A 21,423-nucleotide genomic window follows, 5' to 3' on the forward strand; every position below is an offset into this window, starting at 1 on the left:
AGAAGATACATACAAGAATATTTCATGGTGACAAAAAAGAATGAGTTGGATCTATACGTGCTGAAATAAATAAATCTCTAAGACCAGTGAAATTTAAGAAACCAATTTATAGGGGTAGCTGTTTTGGCACAGTGGTTAAGATTCCACTTGGGGTGCTACATCCCATATCAAAGAGCCTGGTTCAAGTCTTGGCTCTGCTTCTGATTCAGTTTCTTCCTAACGCTCACACTGGGAAGCAGCAGATGATGGCTCAAGTACTTGAGTTCTGGGCCACCCATGTGGGATACCCAGAGGGAATTCCAAGCTCTTGGCTTTAACCTTGCCAAACCCCAGCTATTGCAGGCATTTGGGGAATAAACCAGTGGATACAAAATCTCTCTGCCTTTCAAATCAAATTAAAATCTTTTTCAAGAGAATTTTTTAAAAAAGCAAATTATAGAATAATTTAACCCATATTTTAATTGATACATCCACATATATACAAGGTTACTTCAAAAATTTCATGAAAAAATGGAACTAAAAATGGGTTTATTTTGTTGCAAAAAATTTATACATATAAGGGGGTCTTCAAAAAGTTCTTGAAAAATACATATTATGAAAAAATTTTTGCACTGAAATACACAGATAAAAGTTAATTCCATTTTCTATGAACTTCTTAAAGTACCCTCATACAATGCATATGTATACAATATGTATTATTTATATTAAGTTACATGAATCTGGACATTTACATATGTAATCTGTATTTATATATTTGATTATAACATATGATATTTATAATACATATGTTTTATATATGTAAGTGATGTGTAATATGTAAATGTCTGGGGAAAGGATTCTGGCAGATCTTTACCATGTTGGTAACACTGGTTACTTCTAGAAAGAGGAATGGCATTTTTGCAGGGATGAGATAGTCAAGGGAATTTGACCTTTATTTTTTAAAGAATGTATTCAGGGCCAACACTGTGGTGCAGCAAGTTAAGTCATGGCCAGCATGCCATATGGGTGCCTGTTCGAGTCCTGACTGCTCTGCTTCTGATCCAGCTCTTTGCTATGGCCTGGGAAAGCAGTAGAAGATGTCCCAAGTCCTTGGGCCCCGGCACCCACGTGAAAGACCCAGAAGAAGCTCCTGGCTTCGGCCTGGTGCAGCCAGGGTCATTATTTGGGGAGTGAACCAGCAGGTGGAAGATTCTCACTCTCGCTCTCGCTCTCTGTCAGTCTGCCTTTCAAATAAATAAATAAATCTTTTTTAAAAAAGAATGTATTCGTATGTAACTTCTATGCATAAAAATAAGTATAAAGAATATATATGTCTGTATACACACACTGTTGACCTATTTAAATAAGCAGGGGACTTATAAAGAGTGAGAATCATTTTCATTGGTTCCACAGGAGCGGCTCAGTGTATTGCTTGGAAAGCAACTCCAGCTTATTTAGAAAGCTTCTGTAATAGAGCGCCACTGAATCTGCCTGTGCTTCTTTGTGTCAATACGATGCTAGTGCGGAGCCTGTGGATAATCTTCTTAGCTGCCAATCACTCATTCAGCCAATTTCCTCCCATCTTTTTCGGTTATGAGAACAGAATTTTCACAATAATCCTGTGGGATAGGTATTGTTGTTAATTATCTATGTAGATGGGCCAGCGCCGTGGCTCACTAGGCTAATCCTCCGCCTTGCAGCGCCGGCACACCAGGTTCTAGTCCCAGTCGGGGCACCGGATTCTGTCCCGGTTGCCCCTCTTCCAGGCCAGCTCTCTGCTGTGGCCCGGGAGTGCAGTGGAGGATGGCCCAAGTGCTTGGGCCCTGCACCCCATGGGAGACCAGGAGAAGCACCTGGCTCCTGCCTTCGGATCAGCGCAGTGCAATGGCCATAGTGCGGCGGCCATTGGAGGGTGAACCAACGGCAAAGGAAAACCTTTCTCTCTGTCTCTGTCTCACTATTCACTCTGCCTGTCACAAAAAAAATTATCTATGTAGATGGAGAAATTATTTGGAGTCCCCAGTCCCCAGTACAACCCCTGGTCCTATGATTCATTGGGAAGACTTCTAGTGAGCTACTCTCACCAGGTAGGGAATGACAGGAACCCTACTAAAGTCATAGTCCCCAGGTCCATGCCATGGGCCAACTTTGCAAACCAACTTCTAAGGATAGCAGTCTCAAACCTGTTACAGTAAAGTTTCTGCACAAAAACCAAGGTTAAATGTTACTTTTTTCAAAATACTTAAATGGTAAATGTTGCACTCAAGATTCAAATTCTTGGGTTCCAAGTCCTGATTTTATGTCTATATAACTTCAATCTCCATCAAATCAATAAGAAAGGTTTTTAATGTGCAATTTAAGTGGTAAAATTTCATGCATAGTTTCTTGAGATAAGGAATGTTGAAGCAATTTCCTTCCTGTACCATATAATGCTTTCTTTCTCTCTGACTATAACCTTTCTAGGATAACATAAAAAATCTTGAATTGGAAGTCCTCAGTCTGCAAAAGGAAAAGGAAGAATTGGTTCTTGAACTTCAGACTGCAAAGAAGGATGTCAACCAGGCCAAGTAAGAATCAAATCAATAGATATTATTTTAAGTGTCTACTAAGTACAAGAAGCTTTAGAGGGAATAGAGAAGTAGAAGACTTCACCTGCTGTCCCCAGAGGTTCTAAACCTAGCGTGGAGAAGAGAGCTAAACATAAGAAAAGTGAAGTAATTGAGATGTTCAGTAGCATCAGTAACATCTCAACATGCCAATGGAAGAACAACATAACACCGCATGTGGTTAGTACTCAAAAACACTTTTTAGTAACTTCATTAAGATTTCTTTTTTTTAAAGATTTATTTATTTATTTATTTGAAAGTCAGGTTTAGAGAGAGAGGTCTTCCATCTGTTCCATCTGCTGATTCGCTCCCCAATTGGCTGCAATGGCCAGAAGCTGCTTCCTGATCAGGAGCCAGGAGCTTCCTCCAGGTCTTCTTATGTGGGTGCAGGGGCCCAAGGACTTGGGCCATCTCTGCTGTTTTCCCAGGCCATAGCAGAGAGCTGGATCGGAAGTGGAGCAGCTGGGACTCAAACCAGCGCCAATATAGGATGCTGGCGCTTTAGGCGGCGGCTTTACCTGCTACGCCACAGTGCCAGCCCCTATTAAGATTTCTGAGTAGAAAACATCAATTCAGGCTGGCATTCTCAAGGAAGACTTTAGAAAGTTACCTTTGCTGGCTTTTGAAAGATCAGCAGATCTACTAGATAACAACAGTTTCCTTAGAACTTCTAATGACAAATTAGCTTGTGAACAGAATGAATGTCCAGGCTAATGATTAAAAAAAAGACAACCTAGGGTGAGCATTTGGTACAGTGGTTAAGTCACTACCTGGGAGCCTGCATTCCATATTAGAGTCCTTGAGTTCAAGTCCGTGCTTTGCTTCTGATCCAGCTTCCTGCTAACTTATACCCTGGAAGACAGCAGGTGATGGCATAAGTAGTTGAGTTCCTGCCACCATACAGGAGACCCAGACTGAGTTCAAGGCTCCTGGTTTTAACTTGGCCCAGCCCCAGCTATTGCAGGTATTTGGGAAGTAAACCAAGATCTCTTGCCTCTCTGACTTTCAAATAAATAAATAATTTTTTTGGAGAACTGAATATAATTTTCAAGTTTATTTTTTAAATATCACCAAAATCAGTTAGGGTGGGACTTACCAGTGGACACTCTCTCAGCATTCTGCCCTCTAGATTTCCAGAAGATATGACATTTTCCCACATTCATATTTTCTACCTAAAGCCTTGGAAAATTCTTTTAAAAAATTTAATTAGTTTTTAACAGGCTCTATATGGTTTGTAGATAACAATTCTGATACCATAATGATACTCCCTTCCTCCCTCTTACTCTCCCTCCCACCCTCCTTTCTTCTCCCTTTCTTTTTTTAGTTTTTGAGATAACATATTTTAAATTTACATTACAGTAAAGACTTAATACTTCACTGAATAAGGAGCTTAACAAGTAAAAAGTAAAAAGACCCTAGTTTAGTGGGAATATAGACAATGGCTATAAATAATAATTGAATGGAAACATGAGCATTTCACCTATATACAGTAAATTTTAAAGTAAAATCACAGATCATTGAAACTTTAGTAGTGTAACATTCTTTTTTTTTTAAGATTTTTTAAAAATTTATTTGAGAGGCAGAGTTACAGAGAGAGAGAGAGAGAGAGAGAGAGAGAGGCAGAGAGGCAGAGATAGAGAAGTCTTCCATCTGCTGGTTCACTCGCCCAAATGGCTGCAATGGCCAGAGCTGGGCCTCTCTGAAGCCAGGAGGCAGGAGCTTCTGGGTCTCTCACGCCAGTGCAGGGACCCAAGCACTTGGGCCATCCTTCACTGGTTTCCCAGACCATTAGCAGGGAGCTAGATTGGAAGTGGAGACTGGGACTCAACTAGTACCCATATGGGATGCCAGTGCTGCAGGCCGAGGCTTAACCTACTACACCACAGTGCTGGCCCCTACTCCCATTCTGAGAGTTATATTTTTACTTCTATTATCTTTTTATGCAGAGGTTTAAAAATTTTTTTTAAGATTTTATTTATTTGACAGAGAGACAGAGAAAGGGGGAGACAGAGAAATCTTCCATGTGCTGGGTATCTGCCCATATGGGATGCTGGCCTAAAATGACTTAACCTGCTATGCCATGACACAGGCCCCTCCAATACTCCAATAAGAGTGGCAAAAGTGGACCTCATTGTTTTGTTCCAGATCAGAAAGGAAATGCTTTCAGCTTTTCCCCACACAGTATGATTTTGGCTGTTGATTTGAGTATGTAGACTTTATAATTTTGAAGACTGTTTCTTTCTGTACCTAATTTGTGGAGAGTTTTTGTCATGACTGGGTGTTGAATCGTATCAAATGCTTTCATTGTGTCTGTTGAGAGGACCATATGGTTTTTGTGCTTCATTCTATTGCTGTGATTTATGACATTTATTGATTTGCTAATGTTAAAACCACTCTTGCATTTCTGGGGTGAATACCACTTGATTGTAATATATGATCTTTTTTATGCAGTTTTGGATTCAATTTGCTAGTATTTTGTTGAGGATCTTTGCATGCATGTTCATTAAGAATGTAAGATTTCTTTTCATGTCATGTCTTTGGTTTTGGTATCAAAGTGATGATGGCCTCATAAAAAGTGTCTGGCAGAGTTCCATCCTATTCAATATTTTGGAATAGTTTGAAAAGTATTGGAGTTACTTCCCCTTTGGATATTTTGTAAAATTCAGTAGTAAAACCATCAGGTCCCGGACTTTTCCTTGATGGAAGACTTTTGATTACTGCTTCAGTCTCATTGCTTGTTACAGGTCTGTTTAGATTGTCTGTATCTTCTTGATTTACTCTTGGTGGGTTATATGTGTCCAGAAATTTATCCATTTCTTTGAGGTTTTCCAGTTTTAATAGCATATAGTTCTTCAAAGTAGTTTCTTATGATCCTTTGTATTTTAGTGATGTTGGTTGTAACAATTCCTTTTTCATCTCTAATTTTATTTTTTTGAGTTTTCTCTTTTTGCCTTTGTTAGTCTAACTAGAGGTTTATCTATTTTGTTTATCTTCTCAAAAAACCAACTTATATTTTTGTTGATATTTTGTATTTTTAATTTCATTTATTTCCACTCTGATCTTTATTATTTCTTGCCTCCTGCTGATTTGGTGATTGATTTGTTCTTGTTTTTCTAAGTCTTTTTAAGATGCATCATTAGATCTTTAATTTGAGACATTTCTCTCTTTTTTTTAATTATAAGCACTTAATGCTATAAACTTCCCTCTTAAAACTGCTTTTGCTGTGTCCCACAGGTTTTGATATGTTATATTTTCATTTATTTCAAGAACATTTTTTATTTCCCTTCTAATTTCTTCAACAACCCATTGATCATTCAGTAGCATGTTGTTTAATTTCCAAGTGTTTATGAGTGTTTTATTGTTCTTCTTGTTTTTAATTTCTAGTTTTATTCCTTTATGGTCTGAGAAGTTACATGGTATGATCTCAATCTTTTTAAATTTACTGAGAATTCATTTGTGGCTCAATATGTAGTCTATCCTAGAAAACATTCCATGTGCTGATGAGAAGAATGTGTATTCTGTAGCTGTTGGGTGAAATGTTCCATAAATGTCTGTTAGGTCCACTTGCTTGACAGTATGTTCCAACTCTGATGTATCTTTTTTTTTTCAAAGATTTGTTTATTTGAGAGGCAGAGTTACAGAGAGAGGCAGAGAGAGAGAGAGATCTTCCATCCGCTGGTTCACTCCCCAAATGGCTGAAATGGCTGGAGCTGGGCCAATCTGGAGCCAGGAGTTTTTTCTGGGTCTCCCACGCAGGTGCAGGGGCCTAAGCACTTGGGCCATCTTCCAGTGCTTTCCCAGGCCATCAGCAGGAAGCTGGATCAGAAGTGGAACAGCTGGGACTTGAACCAGCATCCATATGGGATGCTGGCACTGCAGGAGGCGACTTAACCTACTAGGCCACAGTGCTGACCCCTCTGATGTATCTTCATTGACTTTCTGTCTAGATGATCTGTCCATTGATGAGAGTGGGGTGTTGAAGTCACCCAATATTATTATATTGAAGTCTGTCTCTCTCTTGAGGTCTAATAGTACTTTCTGTATGTATCTGGGTGGTCCTGCGTTGGGTGCGTATATATTTATGATTATTATGTCTTCTTACTGAATTGAACCTTTTATCAAAGTGTAATGTCCTTCTTTATTTCTTTTTTACAGTTTTTTTTTTAATTTAAAGTCTGTTTTATGTGATATCAGGATGGCTATTCCTGCTCATGTTTGGTCTCCATTTGCCTGGTATATCTTTCCAGCCCTTCACTTTCAGCCTGTGTGTGTATTTGTGAAGTGCATTTCTTGTAGGCAGCATATAGCAGGGTTGTGGTATGTTTATGCATTTAGCCAACTTAAGTCTTTTGGTTGGATAATTTAATCCACTTACATTCAAGGTTAGTATTGGTAGATAAGATCCAAGACCTGTCATGTTGTTGATTGGTAGTGATTCTATCTGCTCTGTTAGTGAATTTGGTGGTGTCATGTGTTATGATGTTTACATCTACTGCAGGAGACCCTTCAAAATTTCTTGTAAGGCGTTCTGATGTTGATGAATTCTCTCAGCTTTGCTTATCTGGAAAATACCTTATTTCTCCTTCACTTTTTAAGGATAATTTTGCTGGATATAATATTCTTGGTTGAAAGTTTTTTGTTTTTTGGCTTTTTTGTTAAGACCTTGAATATATTATCCCACTTTCTTCTGGCTTGTAGGGTTTCCACTGAGAAGTCTGATATTAATCTGATTTGTTTTCCATTATATGTAACTTGATGGTTTTCTCTTGCTGTCTTTAGAATTCTGTCCTTGTCTTTAACTTTTGACAGTTTAACTACAGTATGCCTTGAGGAAGCTCTTTTTTGGTTGAGTCTGCTTGGGGTTCTTTGGGCTTCTCATATCTGGATGTCCATGTATCTTTAAAGGCCTGGGAAATTTTCAACTATTATTTCATTCAGCAGGTTCTCAATGCCTTTTCCCTTCTCTTCTCCTTCAGGAATAACTATAATATGAATATTGGGTCATTTAATGGTATCTAATATTTCATGTAGACTTTCTTCATTCATTTTCTTTTCTCTTTATTTTTTGTCTGATTGGATTATTTCAAAAGTCTTATCTTCTAGGTCAGAAAATCTTTCCTCTACTTGGTCTGTTCTGCTGTTAAAGCTCTCAATTATATTTTTTATTTTACTAATTGATGATTTCATCTCTAACATTTCTATCTGGGGCCTGGTGCTATGGCGCAGAAGGTTAAAGCCCCAGCCTGCAGCACCAGCATCCCATATGGGTGCCAGTTTGAGTCCCAGCTGCTCTACTTCTGATCCAGCTCTCTGCTAATGCACCTGGGAAAGCAGCAGAAGACGGCCCAAGTCCTTGGGCTCCTGCACCCACGTGGGAGACTCTGAAGAAGCTCCTGGCTTCGGATCGGCTCAGCTCCAGCTGTTGCAGCCAGTTGGGGAGTGAACCAGCAGATAGAAGACCTCTCTCTGTGTCTCGACCTGTCTCTGTAACTCTGTCTTTCAAATAAATAAAATAAATCTTTAAAAAATTTTCTATTTGGTTCTTAACGAGTTCTGTCTCCTTAGTAATATTTTCATTCATGTGACTCATCAATTTCCTTATTTCTTTAATGTATCTGTATTCTCTTGCATCCTATTGAGTTTCAATACAGTTGTTATTTTGAATTTTGTATCTGCCATTTCATAGGTTTTCTTCAATTCAAGATTTAATTCTGGAGGATGGTTGTGTTCTTTAAGGGGCATCATGCTACCTTGCTTCTTCATGTCTCCTGTGTTCCTACATTGATGTCTGCACATCTGATGTAATCATCCTTTCTTCCTTATGGAGTCGATTTTATTAGAAAAGAGTTTATGGTTTTGCTGGAATGCAGGGTATCACTTGTCTTGTAACTTTGGCTTTGGTTCCAAATGTGCCCAGGAGTGTGTTCTCTGAGTGATTTATTTTGTCTTAATCAATGTCATTTGACCCAGTGGTCTGGTCTGCTGCAGTCTGTAAGGATAGAAGTGTGGCTTTGAGATGAATAAGGGTTTCCTTGGGTGTGTATCTTTGGCCCACTGAGTGTTTGTTGTCAGTCTCCCTGGTGATTGTGACACCCAGGGCCTTGTTCTTGATGCTGAGACAAGGGTGGCTGTCCCCTTGTCCTACTGGCAAGTCTGAGTGGTGCTGAGGCTTGTGACACCAACTGCTATGATTCTAGGACTGTGTGATATGGATGGACCCTTTAGATCCTGCTAGGAGAGTCCAACTATGGCTTTAACACCAACAGCTCTAGTCCTAGGGCTAGGAGTTATGAGCTGAACCCTGTTCCAGTCCTACAAGGTGACTACAAGGTATAAAGATTTTGCTCTGGAGGATATGAGTCCAGAGAGGTGGAATGCAGGTAGATTCTTCCTAGATCCACCGGGTAGAATCCAGTGGCATTGAGAAACGTAGAACTAATTGTTACAGTCATGATGTTTCAGTGTATAGTGGGGTAATTACCCAGATCTCCTAGGCTGGGAAAGCATTTTTTTTCTGGTGTCAGCCTCCAGCAGCTAAGGTGAATCCCCCTGGCTCACATAAATCGCATGAGCATAGCTCTGGGGCTAGTGCCCCAAAGCTTCCATAGTTGCAGGGTCCAGGGCATCTGTTCTTTGCCCTACACATTGCCTCTGATGCTGGGAGGAGCAGAACAGAGGCACGCTGCGTGACTGTTTGCTGCCAAGTATGGCGCTCTGCATGGCTAGGGAAGGGGAAGGAAGCAAGGCAGCTTCCGCACTGCTAGCCTGGCAGTTGCTCAGACCCCAGTCAGCTCCCCAAGCTGACGGAAAAGCCAGTGGGTGGCTGTGGAACTCCCTCGCAGCTAAAGCTGCAAGCGGTAGGGCATGAAGCAATTTCTTCCTACCTTGATGTGGTAAGATGGCGACTCACAGCTGGCAGCTGGCTATACCACGCAGCTGGCTGTAGTGGTGTCTCTGTCTTCCCTCCTCTTGTCCCATGGTTTCTTCGCCATTTTTTCACTTCTTCACTGAAAATTTCCATCAGTCAGACCCATGGAAACATGGTCCTTCCTTTCTTCTTTGGGTATCCCAGAGCAGCTGAAGTTAGTGTGGCTATACCCTATTCAGTCACCTTGGGTCCCAATACATAATTTTAAAATAAATAAATAAACCCATTATCCTATAATCAGTGAAGAATAAAACCAAGACAGATAGCCAGAGTACCCTGTTCTTCTGCCAACCTCTATTTTATTGCTATTTTCCTTCCTTTTTACTCAGTGACTGTTTTTTTTTGTCTCTGCTGAGTCTAAAGTTTGTTTTTAAAAGCTATACTGAATGTTTACTTTCTACCTCAGACTTGTGCAGTAATCATCAGAATTATTACTTCCAACTACAGTGAACTAAAATGTCCTCAAAGAACATCCTTTACACAGAGTGGTGGTTGAGGGCACGGGTATTGAGGCACTTGCATTGTTGTGTGTTCAGGAAAAAAAAAAGGATTGCTTTACACTTGTATTAAGCTCCTGTTATTGAGACAGTTCTGGTTGGCTGGATATTATTCCTTATTTGAAAGATGGCTAAGTGACTAGTCACCTATTTTATATGTGTCCAGGTTATGAACCTGAGATTCTAGCATTTTGTCGTTTGAAGTCAGTCTTTGCTGCTGGTAGTCGTCATTCCCACAGCGTCTGTGTTTAGGTTGAGTGAGCGCCGCCGCAAACGTCTCCAGGAGCTGGAAGGTCAAATAGCTGATCTGAAGAAGAAACTGAATGAGCAGTCTAAACTTCTGAAACTGAAAGAATCCACAGAGCATACTGTCTCCAAACTGAACCAGGAGATACGGGTAATCAACCCTCATCCTTACATGTACTCCATTTGAACTTAGCAAACCTAAGGTGTTCCATTTAGAACTGTTGTAGAGAGATGTCTTTGAGAAAATGACAACCAGAGCAATTACTTCAAGTGTGTGAATCACCACAGATGTTCCCTTTGCAGGACACTGTGCTGGATGTCATCTAAAATCTGAATAATTAAACCTTGCTTTGACATTCAGAGTTTAATGTGAGATTCTCTGAAACCAAAGTACAAAGACATCTCTGTGTTTAGTGGTGATGTTCTGATCAGCTTCCATGATCATGTGATGTAATTTTGTGAAGTAGCTAGCAAGATGACAGGCACCTGGAAAAATGATCAGTTATTGAATGTTCATCTCATAACATCTGCAAGGTGATGGTTATAAGCTAGTTGTACTGAAAGTTTTAAAATGCAATGATTGCTAGATAGATTTGACTGTGGGGATTAGTAAATATTTCTGTGGCATTTAATTTATATATGGTGAATTTAGGGTAGAATTGAGCTTGCTTTTATTTCTTCATAGTGTTCATTTGTATAGTCCACGCTTGGCAATGCTGTGCAAGCATAACAAGGAATTCTACAAGTCTAACCAGAAAACCTGTTGGTGACTTTCTCGGCTTAGTTCCAGGTTTTTTCTCTTCTTATTGGTGTGCCTATCCATCTGTACATCAGCCTTAAATAAAATGCAGATGACTGATACTTGTACTGGTTTCTGTTTTTACAGGTGATGAAAAACCAGCGAGTACAGTTAATGCGTCAGATGAAAGAGGATGCTGAGAAGTTTAGACAGTGGAAGCAACAAAAAGACAAAGAAGTAATCCAGTTAAAAGAACGAGTAAGTAACTTAAACTTTTAATGCATCCTTCTCTGGGCTGACTGACAATACTAAAGCTTCTCTTCAAACATTTAGTGTCTTGAAAAAATGTGACATCTTCATGAATTTTAACAGCTTTGTTTTAAATGTCAACTATGTGCAGGGGATTACCCACTTGGTACCATAGGGACTAGAAAGATGAGCAGCATGTGAGTGCTGCTCTTGAAGAATGGCTTGTCTAAAAGGGAAGAGAAGGCAGAGCATGGATTTCTCAAATACAAGGAATAGAGAAGTCTAAGGGATAGATGTTTGGCCTAACAGTAAAGACACTAACATCCCACATCAGAGTGCCTAGGTTCCATGCCCACCTCCATGTCCTGACTCCAGCTTCCTGCCGATGTAAACCCTTGGAGGCAATGGTGATGGCTCAAGTAACTAGATTCCTACCACCCATATGGGAGACCTGGATTGAGTTCCTGGCTCCTGGCTTCATCCCTAGCCCAAACCCAGCTGTTGTGGGCATTTTAAGAGTTAACCAGTGGATGGAAGCATTCTTTCAGTCTGTGTTCTTTTTCTGTCTAAGCCTCTCAAATGAATAAGTAAGTTTTTTAAAATAGTGTTTTGGGCTTTCAGAATGGTATAAAATAAGAGAAATGAAAAGATTCTTTTAATTTAAGGAGTAAAAAAATGATAGCTTCCCTATGCATTGAATACATGTATTGCATGATCACATTGTACCCATAAATATGTGCAATTAAAATAATAAATTTTGAAGTGATGATACCTAAACATGCCCTGAATAATAGGGAGGATATTGATGAGACAAGTGCAGACATTCCAGATAGACGGGAAGAGTGGGAGCAAAGACACAGAGCTGGTAACTTTGAAGACATGTTCAAGGAAATGACAGGTGGTCTAGGTGGGCTGAAAATAGTAGTACAACATTCAGTTGGAAAGGCATATTGAAGCTGGATTGTTAAAGACCCAAGAAATTTGGACATGTTTCATTAGTGAAAATTTTTAACATTTTTGAGAAAGTGAAATCAATAAAATACTGCTGCAGAAAGATATACCTAGGAATAATATGTAGAACAAACTGAAGTGTTGAAAACCTGGAGTTTAGAATGTAAGAATATATTGCATGATCTAGAAAATAATGAAAGGCCTGAATTAGAGTAGAAATGATGTTCTTGGAAAGAAAATTCATTTGGGAAAAGTTTCAGAAGAAATGGCCAGAATGTAATGTGTTGAGTCAGATACAGAAAGGAGAAGCTCTTTGAGAATGGCAGCTCAAAGAATTTTGTGGACTGTCTCCCTAGAAAAACAGCCAGAACTGGTGAAATTTATTTTTTAATTAAAAAAAGCCATTTTTAAAGTCTCTGGAAAGTGTCCTAAGGGCACACAGCAAATGGAGAAATATTTATTCCAGAAAATCCACTGACTCTTTTTAAGAACAGCAAGAATCTATGGCATTTGAGCTCCAACCATCTCACTTCCCTTATCCTCCAGCTACCAGTCTATGGCTATGGTTTCTTCCCAGTAGGAACAGGCCTTCAGCGTGTTTCAGCCCCCAGAGTTTGGAGCTGTTAAAGTCCCATTTCCGGCAAGCGCAGCTCAGAAGTCTGGGGGTCCCTTCTCGTGTAGAGTGGAACTCTCCCATGCTGTAGAAGGCCAGGAATATTGGGACCTGATTACCTCCTGCCCATTTAATCATAGGATGTAAATTCCATGTCAGGAGAGGTAAGCCGAGAAAAAAAGGGTATACTGTCCCTGCCCAGCACTCTGTTGTAGAATCAGTCAAGAGATGTGGACTGCTGTCTCCACCCCCAGGTCCCAAGCAGTAATGCACAGGTTTTGCTATAGGGGAGAGGTAGACCATAGGAAGATAGGTCTTGCTAAGGGGACAGCCATTATTTGGGGACAAAATTTAGGGAAATTGAATCCTAAATTTACTGTCAAAAACAATGTAAATCTTGGTGGTGAACAACTAAGAGGAGAATGGTAGCTCTACGAGAATAATCAGTGAAGCAGCAGTAAAAATATCCAAAGATATGGTAGCAGAAAACTTCCCTAATTTGATAGATAACATGAATCTATACTTCCAAGAAACTCAGTCCACGTAGGATAAATGCAAAGAAATCTTCACCAGACACATCACAGTCAAAATGTTGAAAGACAAAGGCAAAACATTTGAAAGCAGCAAGAGAAAACAATTGGTCATGATAAAATCAATAGCTGAAATCTCATCAGGAACACTGGAAATCAAAAGGCAGTGAGATAACATATCCAGAGTGCTGAGGTAAAATACTGTCAGCCAAGAATCTAATATACAGTAAAGCTGTCTTTCAAAAATGAATGCAAAATACATTCCCAGGTAAACAAACGCTAAGAGAATGTATTACCAGCAAACCTGCTTTGTGAGAAATGCTAAAAGAACTTCTTTAGACTGAAAGCAATTGATGCCAGACAGTAATTTGAATCGGCACAATAGTAAAAGGAACAAAGAGTACCAGTAAAGGTAATTATGTAGGCATTCTAGAAGAGAGTGTAATTGCATATTTCTTCTCCTTCTCTTAACAATAATTAGGTAAAACTAATACGCACACACATATACACACACATATGTAATTATATTTGATGGGCTTATAACATATAAAAATGTAACGTTTGACAATAATAACTCAGAGGTGGTGGGTGGAAGCAAAGTTGTTTTCCTGTAGGAAATGATATCAGTTGATAATGTGAATCCATAGGAAGAAATGAGAAGAACCAGAAAATAAGAAAGTCAGTATACCAAACTGTAAATATATACTTATTCTCCTTTCTTCCTTCAGCCTTTTTTAAAGACATTATATAAAGTAATTACTATAATAATGTATTTTGGGGTTATATGTAGGTGTAATATATAAATATATATATATATATAATAGCACAGAAAAGGGAAGAAGGGATATAGGTACATAGCAATAACATTTCTCTATCTCCCTGGGTTTAGTTCATATAAATCTGAAGTAAATTCTGATGAGTTAAAATGTTTACCATAAGCCATAGAGCAATCACTAGGGAAACAGCTCAAAAGATGTGAAATAATCATCAAAGAATTATGTGTTAAACTAGAAAATATTTGCTTAAGACAAAAGAAAGCATTGAAGGAAAAACAGAAGAAAAAGTATGAGACATAAAGAAAACAAAAGGTAAACTTGAAGACATAAGCTTATCTATATCAGTAATAACAGAGGCTTAAACATGACGCCCTGTCTGATGAACGTGGCTGATTCCCACTTACCCCAATGACACTAAAGCTAAAGCAGAAGGATTTTGCAAGCAATTTGGCAGTCCCAAATGATTTTGGCCACAAATCCCTGAAGGACTAGGCAAGGGAAGAATTCAAAAGAAACAAAACTTCCATTGAAAAGGACACAATCTTGATGATTACTCAAAGCAATATACAGCTTAAGGATCTAGGAAAAAAACACTTGCTTTAGCAAAAACATAATGATAATATTATGCTGAAGGACTTTCAAAATCTCTATGTGTTTTGTTGAGTTTAGGCCTCACAATAGACAACCCAAAGCCAAGTAAAACCGTTTGTGTACAGTACTTGGGCAAAATACCGGAAGATGAAGTATATTATATCATAGAGAGAAAAAAAAGCCTATCAAAACAATTGCTTTAGCACTGAAAAAACATACTCTGAGTTTTGAAAGTGTTTCTGGATATGTTAGCAGTTTTTATGGGTAGTGAAAACCAGTATAACAAGTGGCCAGTTAGCTCATGAAAAGATGCTCAACACAATCACCAAGGAAATGCAAATCAAAACCACAATGGGACACCACTTTACATTCACTAGAATGCATGTCATTAAAACTGGAGCTGTAAGCCACCTTTTGCTGTGCCTGCATCCGCTATTGGAGGTGCAGGTTTGAGTCATGGCTACTTTGGGATTCCCATCCAGCTTCTTGCTAATGTGCCTGAGGGACAGTGGATGATATTCCAAGGACTTGAGTTCCTGCCACCTACATGGAAGACCTGGATGGAGTCCTGGGCGCCTGCCTTCTGCCTGGCCCAGCCCTGACTATTGCAGGCATTTGAGGGAATGAACCAGCAGATGGAAGAGATCTCTCTCACTCTCTCTCTCTCCCCCCCTCCCTTTCCTTCTCTCTCCCTTTCTCTATCTTACTCTTTCAAGTAAGTAGATGAAAATAAATGAACGTTACAAAAAAGAGATAGAAAGAGAGCTGCTTCCTATCTGCCTTTTACAGAACTGTGACCAAGATGCAGATTTTCATCAAAAACCTTACAAGGAAGACTATCACTGTTTAAGCTGAAGGATTAGATGCAATAGAGATTGTAAAGGCCGAGATCCAGAATAAAGAAGGAACTCTTCCTGATTGTCATTCTGATCTTTGCTGACAAGCAACTAGAAGATAGACATACTTTGGCTACAGCATTCAAAATGAGTCTGCTGTTCATATTGTGTTGCATCTTCATGGTAATGCACTAAGAAAAAGTCCTGGGGCAGACATTGTAGTAAAGTGGGATAAGCCACTGCATGCAACACTCACATCCCATATTGGAGTTGCCAGTTCAAGTCTTGGCTCATCCAATTCTGAGCTATCTTCCTACTAATGTACCTGGGAAGGCAACAGATGATAGCCCAAGTACTTGGGTCCCTGCCACCCACGTGGGAGACCAAGATGGAGTTCCTGGCTCCTGGCTTTGGCCTGACCTAGCTCTGGCTGTTTAGGGAGTGAACCAGTAGATAAAAGATCTCTCTTACTCTTTCCCCCTCCCTCCTCCTCCTTCTCTGTCACTTTGCTTTTCAAATAAATAAATCTTTTTTTAAAAAGGAAAAAGAAGTCATATCATTCCCAAGAAGAAAATATATAACAGAAAGGTTAATTAGCTATCCTTGGAGTATTAGAAGTATGCTAAGAAGGATGAGAATGGCAAAATTACTTACTCACCTTCACCAAGAGCACCCTTCTGGTGATTGTGGTGTTTTTCTGGCTAGCCACTTTGATATACATTATTGTGGCAAATGGTATTTGACTTATTGGTTCAGCAAACCAGAAAACATGTACTTGTGTAATAGTTAATAAAAGATGTGAACAAAAATCGGGGGGTTGTAACAAATATTGGTGAAGATGTGGAGAAAGTAGAGCCTTTGTATATTGCTGGTGGGAATGTAAAATGATGTAGCCACTTTGAAAAATAGACTATTAGTTCCTCAGAAGATTATATATAGAATTATCATATGATTTAGGTATGTTTATATTCTACTTCTCTGTTTATAACCTAGAGAATTGAAAACATTTCTACAAAAACTTGTACATGAAAGTTCATAGTAGGCCGGCGCCGCGGCTCAGTAGGCTAATCCTCCGCCTAGCGGCGCCGGCACACCGGGTTCTAGTCCCGGTCGGGGTGCCGGATTCTTTCCCGGTTGCCCCTCTTCCAGGCCAGCTCTCTGCTGTGGCCAGGGAGTGCAGTGGAGGATGGCCCAAGTGCTTGGGCCCTGCACCCCATGGGAGACCAGGAGAAGCACCTGGCTCCTGCCTTTGGATCAGCGCGGTGCGCCGGCCGCAGTGCGCCAGCCGTGGCGGCCATTGGAGGGTGAACCAACGGCAAAGGAAGACCTTTCTCTCTGTCTCTCTCTCTCACTGTCCACTCTGCCTGTCAAAAAAAAAAAAAGTTCATAGTAGCATTTTCCATAGTAGCCAAAATTCAGAAGCAATCCAAAATGCCTATCAGCTGATACATGGATAAATGAAATATGATATATTCATACAATGACATCTGATTTGGAAATAAAAAGGAATGAAGTATTGATACATGTTTTACATGGATAAACTTTGAAAAGATTGTTACATGAAAGAAGCCAGTTACAAAAGATCGTATATTCCATATGATTCCACTGATATGAAATGTCCAGAACGGGCAGAAAGAGTAGTTGTGGGAGGAATGGAGAGTAACTTCTACTGGGTATGTTTTTTTTTTCCTGGTGATTAAAAGTATCCTAAAATTAGATTGTGATTTTAGTTGCATAGCTATGTAAATATCTTCAAACCCTCTGAATTGTACATTTTAAATGTATGGTATGTGAATCATATCTCAATGAAGATTGTTTTAAAACTCAGGATGATATGTAAGATTGGAGGTATAATAACCCCAAGAGATACCCTAGAATCCCTTGCACTAGAATCCTCTGCACTACTTCTCTAGATTGTTGAGATGTATTGTTTAGCTCTGCCATGGTTTGATAGAAGATGCTCCTCAAAGACCACCACTGGCAGTCTGGGTGTTTGGTACAAAAAGAAGCTCAATGAGCACATTGAAGCACTTATTGAGTAGGAATAGGGAAGACTTTAGGCAACGTCTGGAAGAAACTTCTGCAATTGCCATAACATCCATGTGTAAAGAGGTTTTCAAAGATCAGTAAGGAGGATCCTCCGTGGCTGGAATAAACAAAGAGAATTTTTGTTTTGTTTTGCTTTTTAAGACTAGAGGTTTATTTGGCTCAGGGTTCAGAAGGCTGGGAAATCCAAGCACGTGGCACCAGCCTCTACTTAGCATCTGGTGAGGGCCTTTTTGCTGCATACAACAAAGAATCTGAAGGAGTCGTCAGAGACTAAGACATCACAACCTAAGGTGACTTCAGGACACTTTTGAAAGAGACCAAATTTGTAACATACAATTCATTTAGTGGAAGATATAGAAGTGAAAGCTTGTAGAAGATGATGGGCTTGGCATTCCTGCAAACTGAAGTCCTCTATTCATCAAAGGAAGAGAGCTGAGAAACTAACTCAACAATCTGAACAGGACCTGAGAGATATAGACAAAATTTTACACAGCAGTAGATGATAATTAGTAGACAAAATTTTATACAGTGATAAATGATAACTAGTACTAGGCCATGTGTCAGACAAGAACATAAGTTGATGATGGCATATGTTGATTACCTGGATCACCAGGGTCCATCCCTACCTCCCATAGCCTGAGAGCCCACAAGAGAAAATAACACTGAGTACCCCTTCACAGGAGTAACAAGCTCCTTCAGAATGCTTGCGTGTACCGATTTTCAGGCTTTTATATAGATGTACATTAGTCAACCTGTTGCAAAATCTGACAAACGAAAAACATTTGTGAACAGTTTCTAAACAAAGAAACACTGAAAATATTTATTTTGTTGGTATTGCATGGTTGACACACACAAATAAATCTAAAATCTTTTTTCCCCCTTGGAACTAAAACAGTCAACATTCTGTGAACTGTAGAAGTCAGTCACTTCTGGTACTGTCCTTCCTAGCAGTGATATACATGGAGACTTTTAAAGAACATTTGTGGTTTGAATTCGTAAGATGCAAATAGCACACTCCAAGAAAGCCTAAGCTAGGGTTTGTCTTGTTTTGATTTTTTTCCAAAGCAAATGGAACACTGAAAATTGAATTCTTATCTTTCAGAGGCTAAGATTACTGTAATGGGCATGATTTTACCTTTATCTCTAAGGAACACTTTAATTTTTTCACTTATATGCTTTGATCATCACCTCTGAATTACAGACTGAGTCTTACTGTTTTAACCCAGGAGAAGATTACTTAGCAATTTCTTCTCAGGTATGCAACCACAGTCATTAAGATGTTGGACAGAATAGAAGTACTGGTGAGAAACATTTTATTCATCAGGAAGTTCACTTTTTTAGTATTCTGAATTAGACAACACATTACCTTTCTGGATATTCCCAACAAACTGTACTCCTGTTTGAATGTTAAACCTTTTTAAAGGTTGATTGATTTATTTGAAAGGCAGAGTTAGAGAGAGACAGAGACAGAGAATGAAACTTCCAACCATTGATTGACTTCCCAAATGGCCACAAAGGCTATGGCTGGGCTAGGCTGAAGCCAGGAGCCGGGAACTCCATTTGAGTCTCCCACGTGGGTGGCAGGGGCCCAAGATTTCGGGCCATCTTCCACTGCTTTCCCAGATGCATTAGCAGGAAGCTGAATCAGAAGCAGAATACCCAGGACTGGAACCTGTATGCATACAGGTTAACTCGCTGCACCACAATGTCGGCCCTGGATGTTAAACTTTTGTTCTTAAAGTTTAAGATTTTTGAATATTCAGTTTTTGTATCTGAACTATAATAAACCAGTCCCTTAATATTGAAAAAATTAAGTGTAAAAGTTTTGTAGCATAAGAGAGGTGGCTACGGCTATTTGTTATATAACATATTGATTGCCCCTTTATTATTCCTCCTTTGAACATGTGCTATCAGGTTGAAAGCTTTAGATTGATGATATTATAAATATTGCTGTGGATGTATCTACAGGGATACACGTGACTTTCTAATAATTAAGGGAAGCAGAATGTATTCCCTGCTATTTGTATTATTGTGGTCTTCCCAGCAGACATTCTTATGAGAGCCAAAGATCCACACTTACCTAAGTGATCTCTGACTTCTATGGTATAAAGTACTAGGAAAAACAAAAAGAAGCAGCCCATATCTACCTTGAAAAATGGGATTATATATCAAAGAAGATCTATATAATATTATATAGATCAAGAAGATCAAAACCAAATGGTTACTCCCTCAAACTAGAGATTATCACAGGATGTTTCCTAGCATGAGCAAGCATTTGAGAAATTCTGTTAGGATTAAATTTATCGTTTTTGTTTCCTGAAAAGAGTGAATCACATTTATTTGTATAAAAAAGTACCATAGTATATCTTATTTTGGGTCTCACAGATGTATTATAGTCACATTTATTTGACTTACAATTAAAGGGAAAGAGTATTTTACCCTTAAATAAAATTACAATAAGAAAACTTACTTTAACGTTTTGATTAAATAGTTTAATCAAAAATCAGATTGTCAGACTGAATTTTAAAAAACAAGCTCTTTAACAAGGTAATTATCTACAGAAGGCACACATTGGATATGAATAAAATGAAAGTAAAAGGATAGAAAGAGATCTGCTTACTGTTCACACAGCAACCATAAGGGAGTTGAAGTGTCTATACTAATATCAGACGAAATAGACTTTAAACACAAAATGTTGCTAGAGATATGGAGGGATATTTATAATGATAAAAAGGTCTAACCATAAGGAAAATAAAGAATTACTGTCATGTGTTACTTACTGATGGGAAAACATTCTGAGCAATGCATTATGGGCAATTTCATCACTGTGCAAACATCGAAGAGAATACTCACACAAACCTAGATGGTATAAGTCAATCACTCAATGTGGCCTCTTGATATAATCAAGAGACACTGTAAATGCCAGATATATAAGGCTGTTACTGGTATAACATACTGTTTTATAGTAAAATACAAATAGAAAGTATACACTCTGAAATAATAAAAAATATAGTAGGGGCAGGCACTGTGGCACAGTGGGTTAAGCCACTACTACTGATGCCCACATCCCATATCAGAGTGCTGGTTTGACTCCTAGCTACTTCACTTTAAATCTAGCTTCCTCCTAATGCATTCTGGGAGGCAGCACATGATGATCCAAATACTTAGACCCCTGCTACCCACATGGGAAACACAGATGGAGTTCCCTGCTCCTGGCGTCAGCCTGCCCAAGCCCTAGCTGTTGCAGGCATTTGGAGAGTGAACCAGTAGATGAAACATCAGTGTCAATCTCTCTCCCTCTCCCTCTCCCTCTCCCTCTGCCTTTCAAGTATATGAAAACAAGTAAACTTTTTAAAAAAGTAGTGAATACATAATCAGTAACATAGTCACTTATTATTATGTACTGTACTTAATTGTAGGTGCACAATTTTAGCAGCACACTAAGTTGAGGTTTGTTTACAGTAGCATCACCCCAAACACGTTGGTAATACACTGCACACCAATATGATGATGGCTATGATGTCTCTAGGTGATAAGAATTCTTCTCCATTATAATCATATGAAACCACCATCATGTATGTTGTCCATCACTGACTGAAATACTGTTATGTGGTGTGTAACTATATATATATATATATATATGAATGAAGAGGCTTCAAAAATTCTTGGGGAAATGAAATTAAAAGACAATGCATGTAGGCCGGTGCCGCGGCTCAGTAGGCTAATCCTCCGCCTTGCAGCGCCGGCACACCGGGTTCTAGTCCCGGTCGGGGCGCCAGATTCTGTCCCGGTTGCCCCTCTACGAGGCCAGCTCTCTGCTGTGGCCAGGGAGT

General features: G+C 39.2%; 1 protein-coding gene and 1 long non-coding RNA gene across 8 annotated transcripts in view; one reads left to right on the plus strand and one right to left on the minus strand.

Moving 5' to 3' along the window:
- The window catches only part of KIF4A (kinesin family member 4A), a 129,474-nt gene that overhangs the window by 70,441 nt on the left and 37,610 nt on the right, over window positions 1-21,423 (plus strand). For all 5 annotated transcript variants that reach the window (XM_008272747.4, XM_008272749.4, XM_008272750.4 and 2 more), the window contains exons 17-19: window positions 2,443-2,546; window positions 10,263-10,407; window positions 11,143-11,253. In XM_008272747.4, coding sequence (XP_008270969.1) covers window positions 2,443-2,546; window positions 10,263-10,407; window positions 11,143-11,253 — 360 coding nt within the window. The remainder of the gene's footprint in view (window positions 1-2,442; window positions 2,547-10,262; window positions 10,408-11,142; window positions 11,254-21,423) is intronic.
- LOC103351859 (uncharacterized) overlaps window positions 1-21,423 on the minus strand; it is a 105,559-nt gene that overhangs the window by 31,164 nt on the left and 52,972 nt on the right. The gene's annotated exons all lie outside the window — the stretch shown is intronic.

Source organism: Oryctolagus cuniculus, chromosome X, assembly GCF_964237555.1.
Source record: "Oryctolagus cuniculus chromosome X, mOryCun1.1, whole genome shotgun sequence".
Lineage (NCBI taxonomy): Eukaryota > Metazoa > Chordata > Mammalia > Lagomorpha > Leporidae > Oryctolagus > Oryctolagus cuniculus.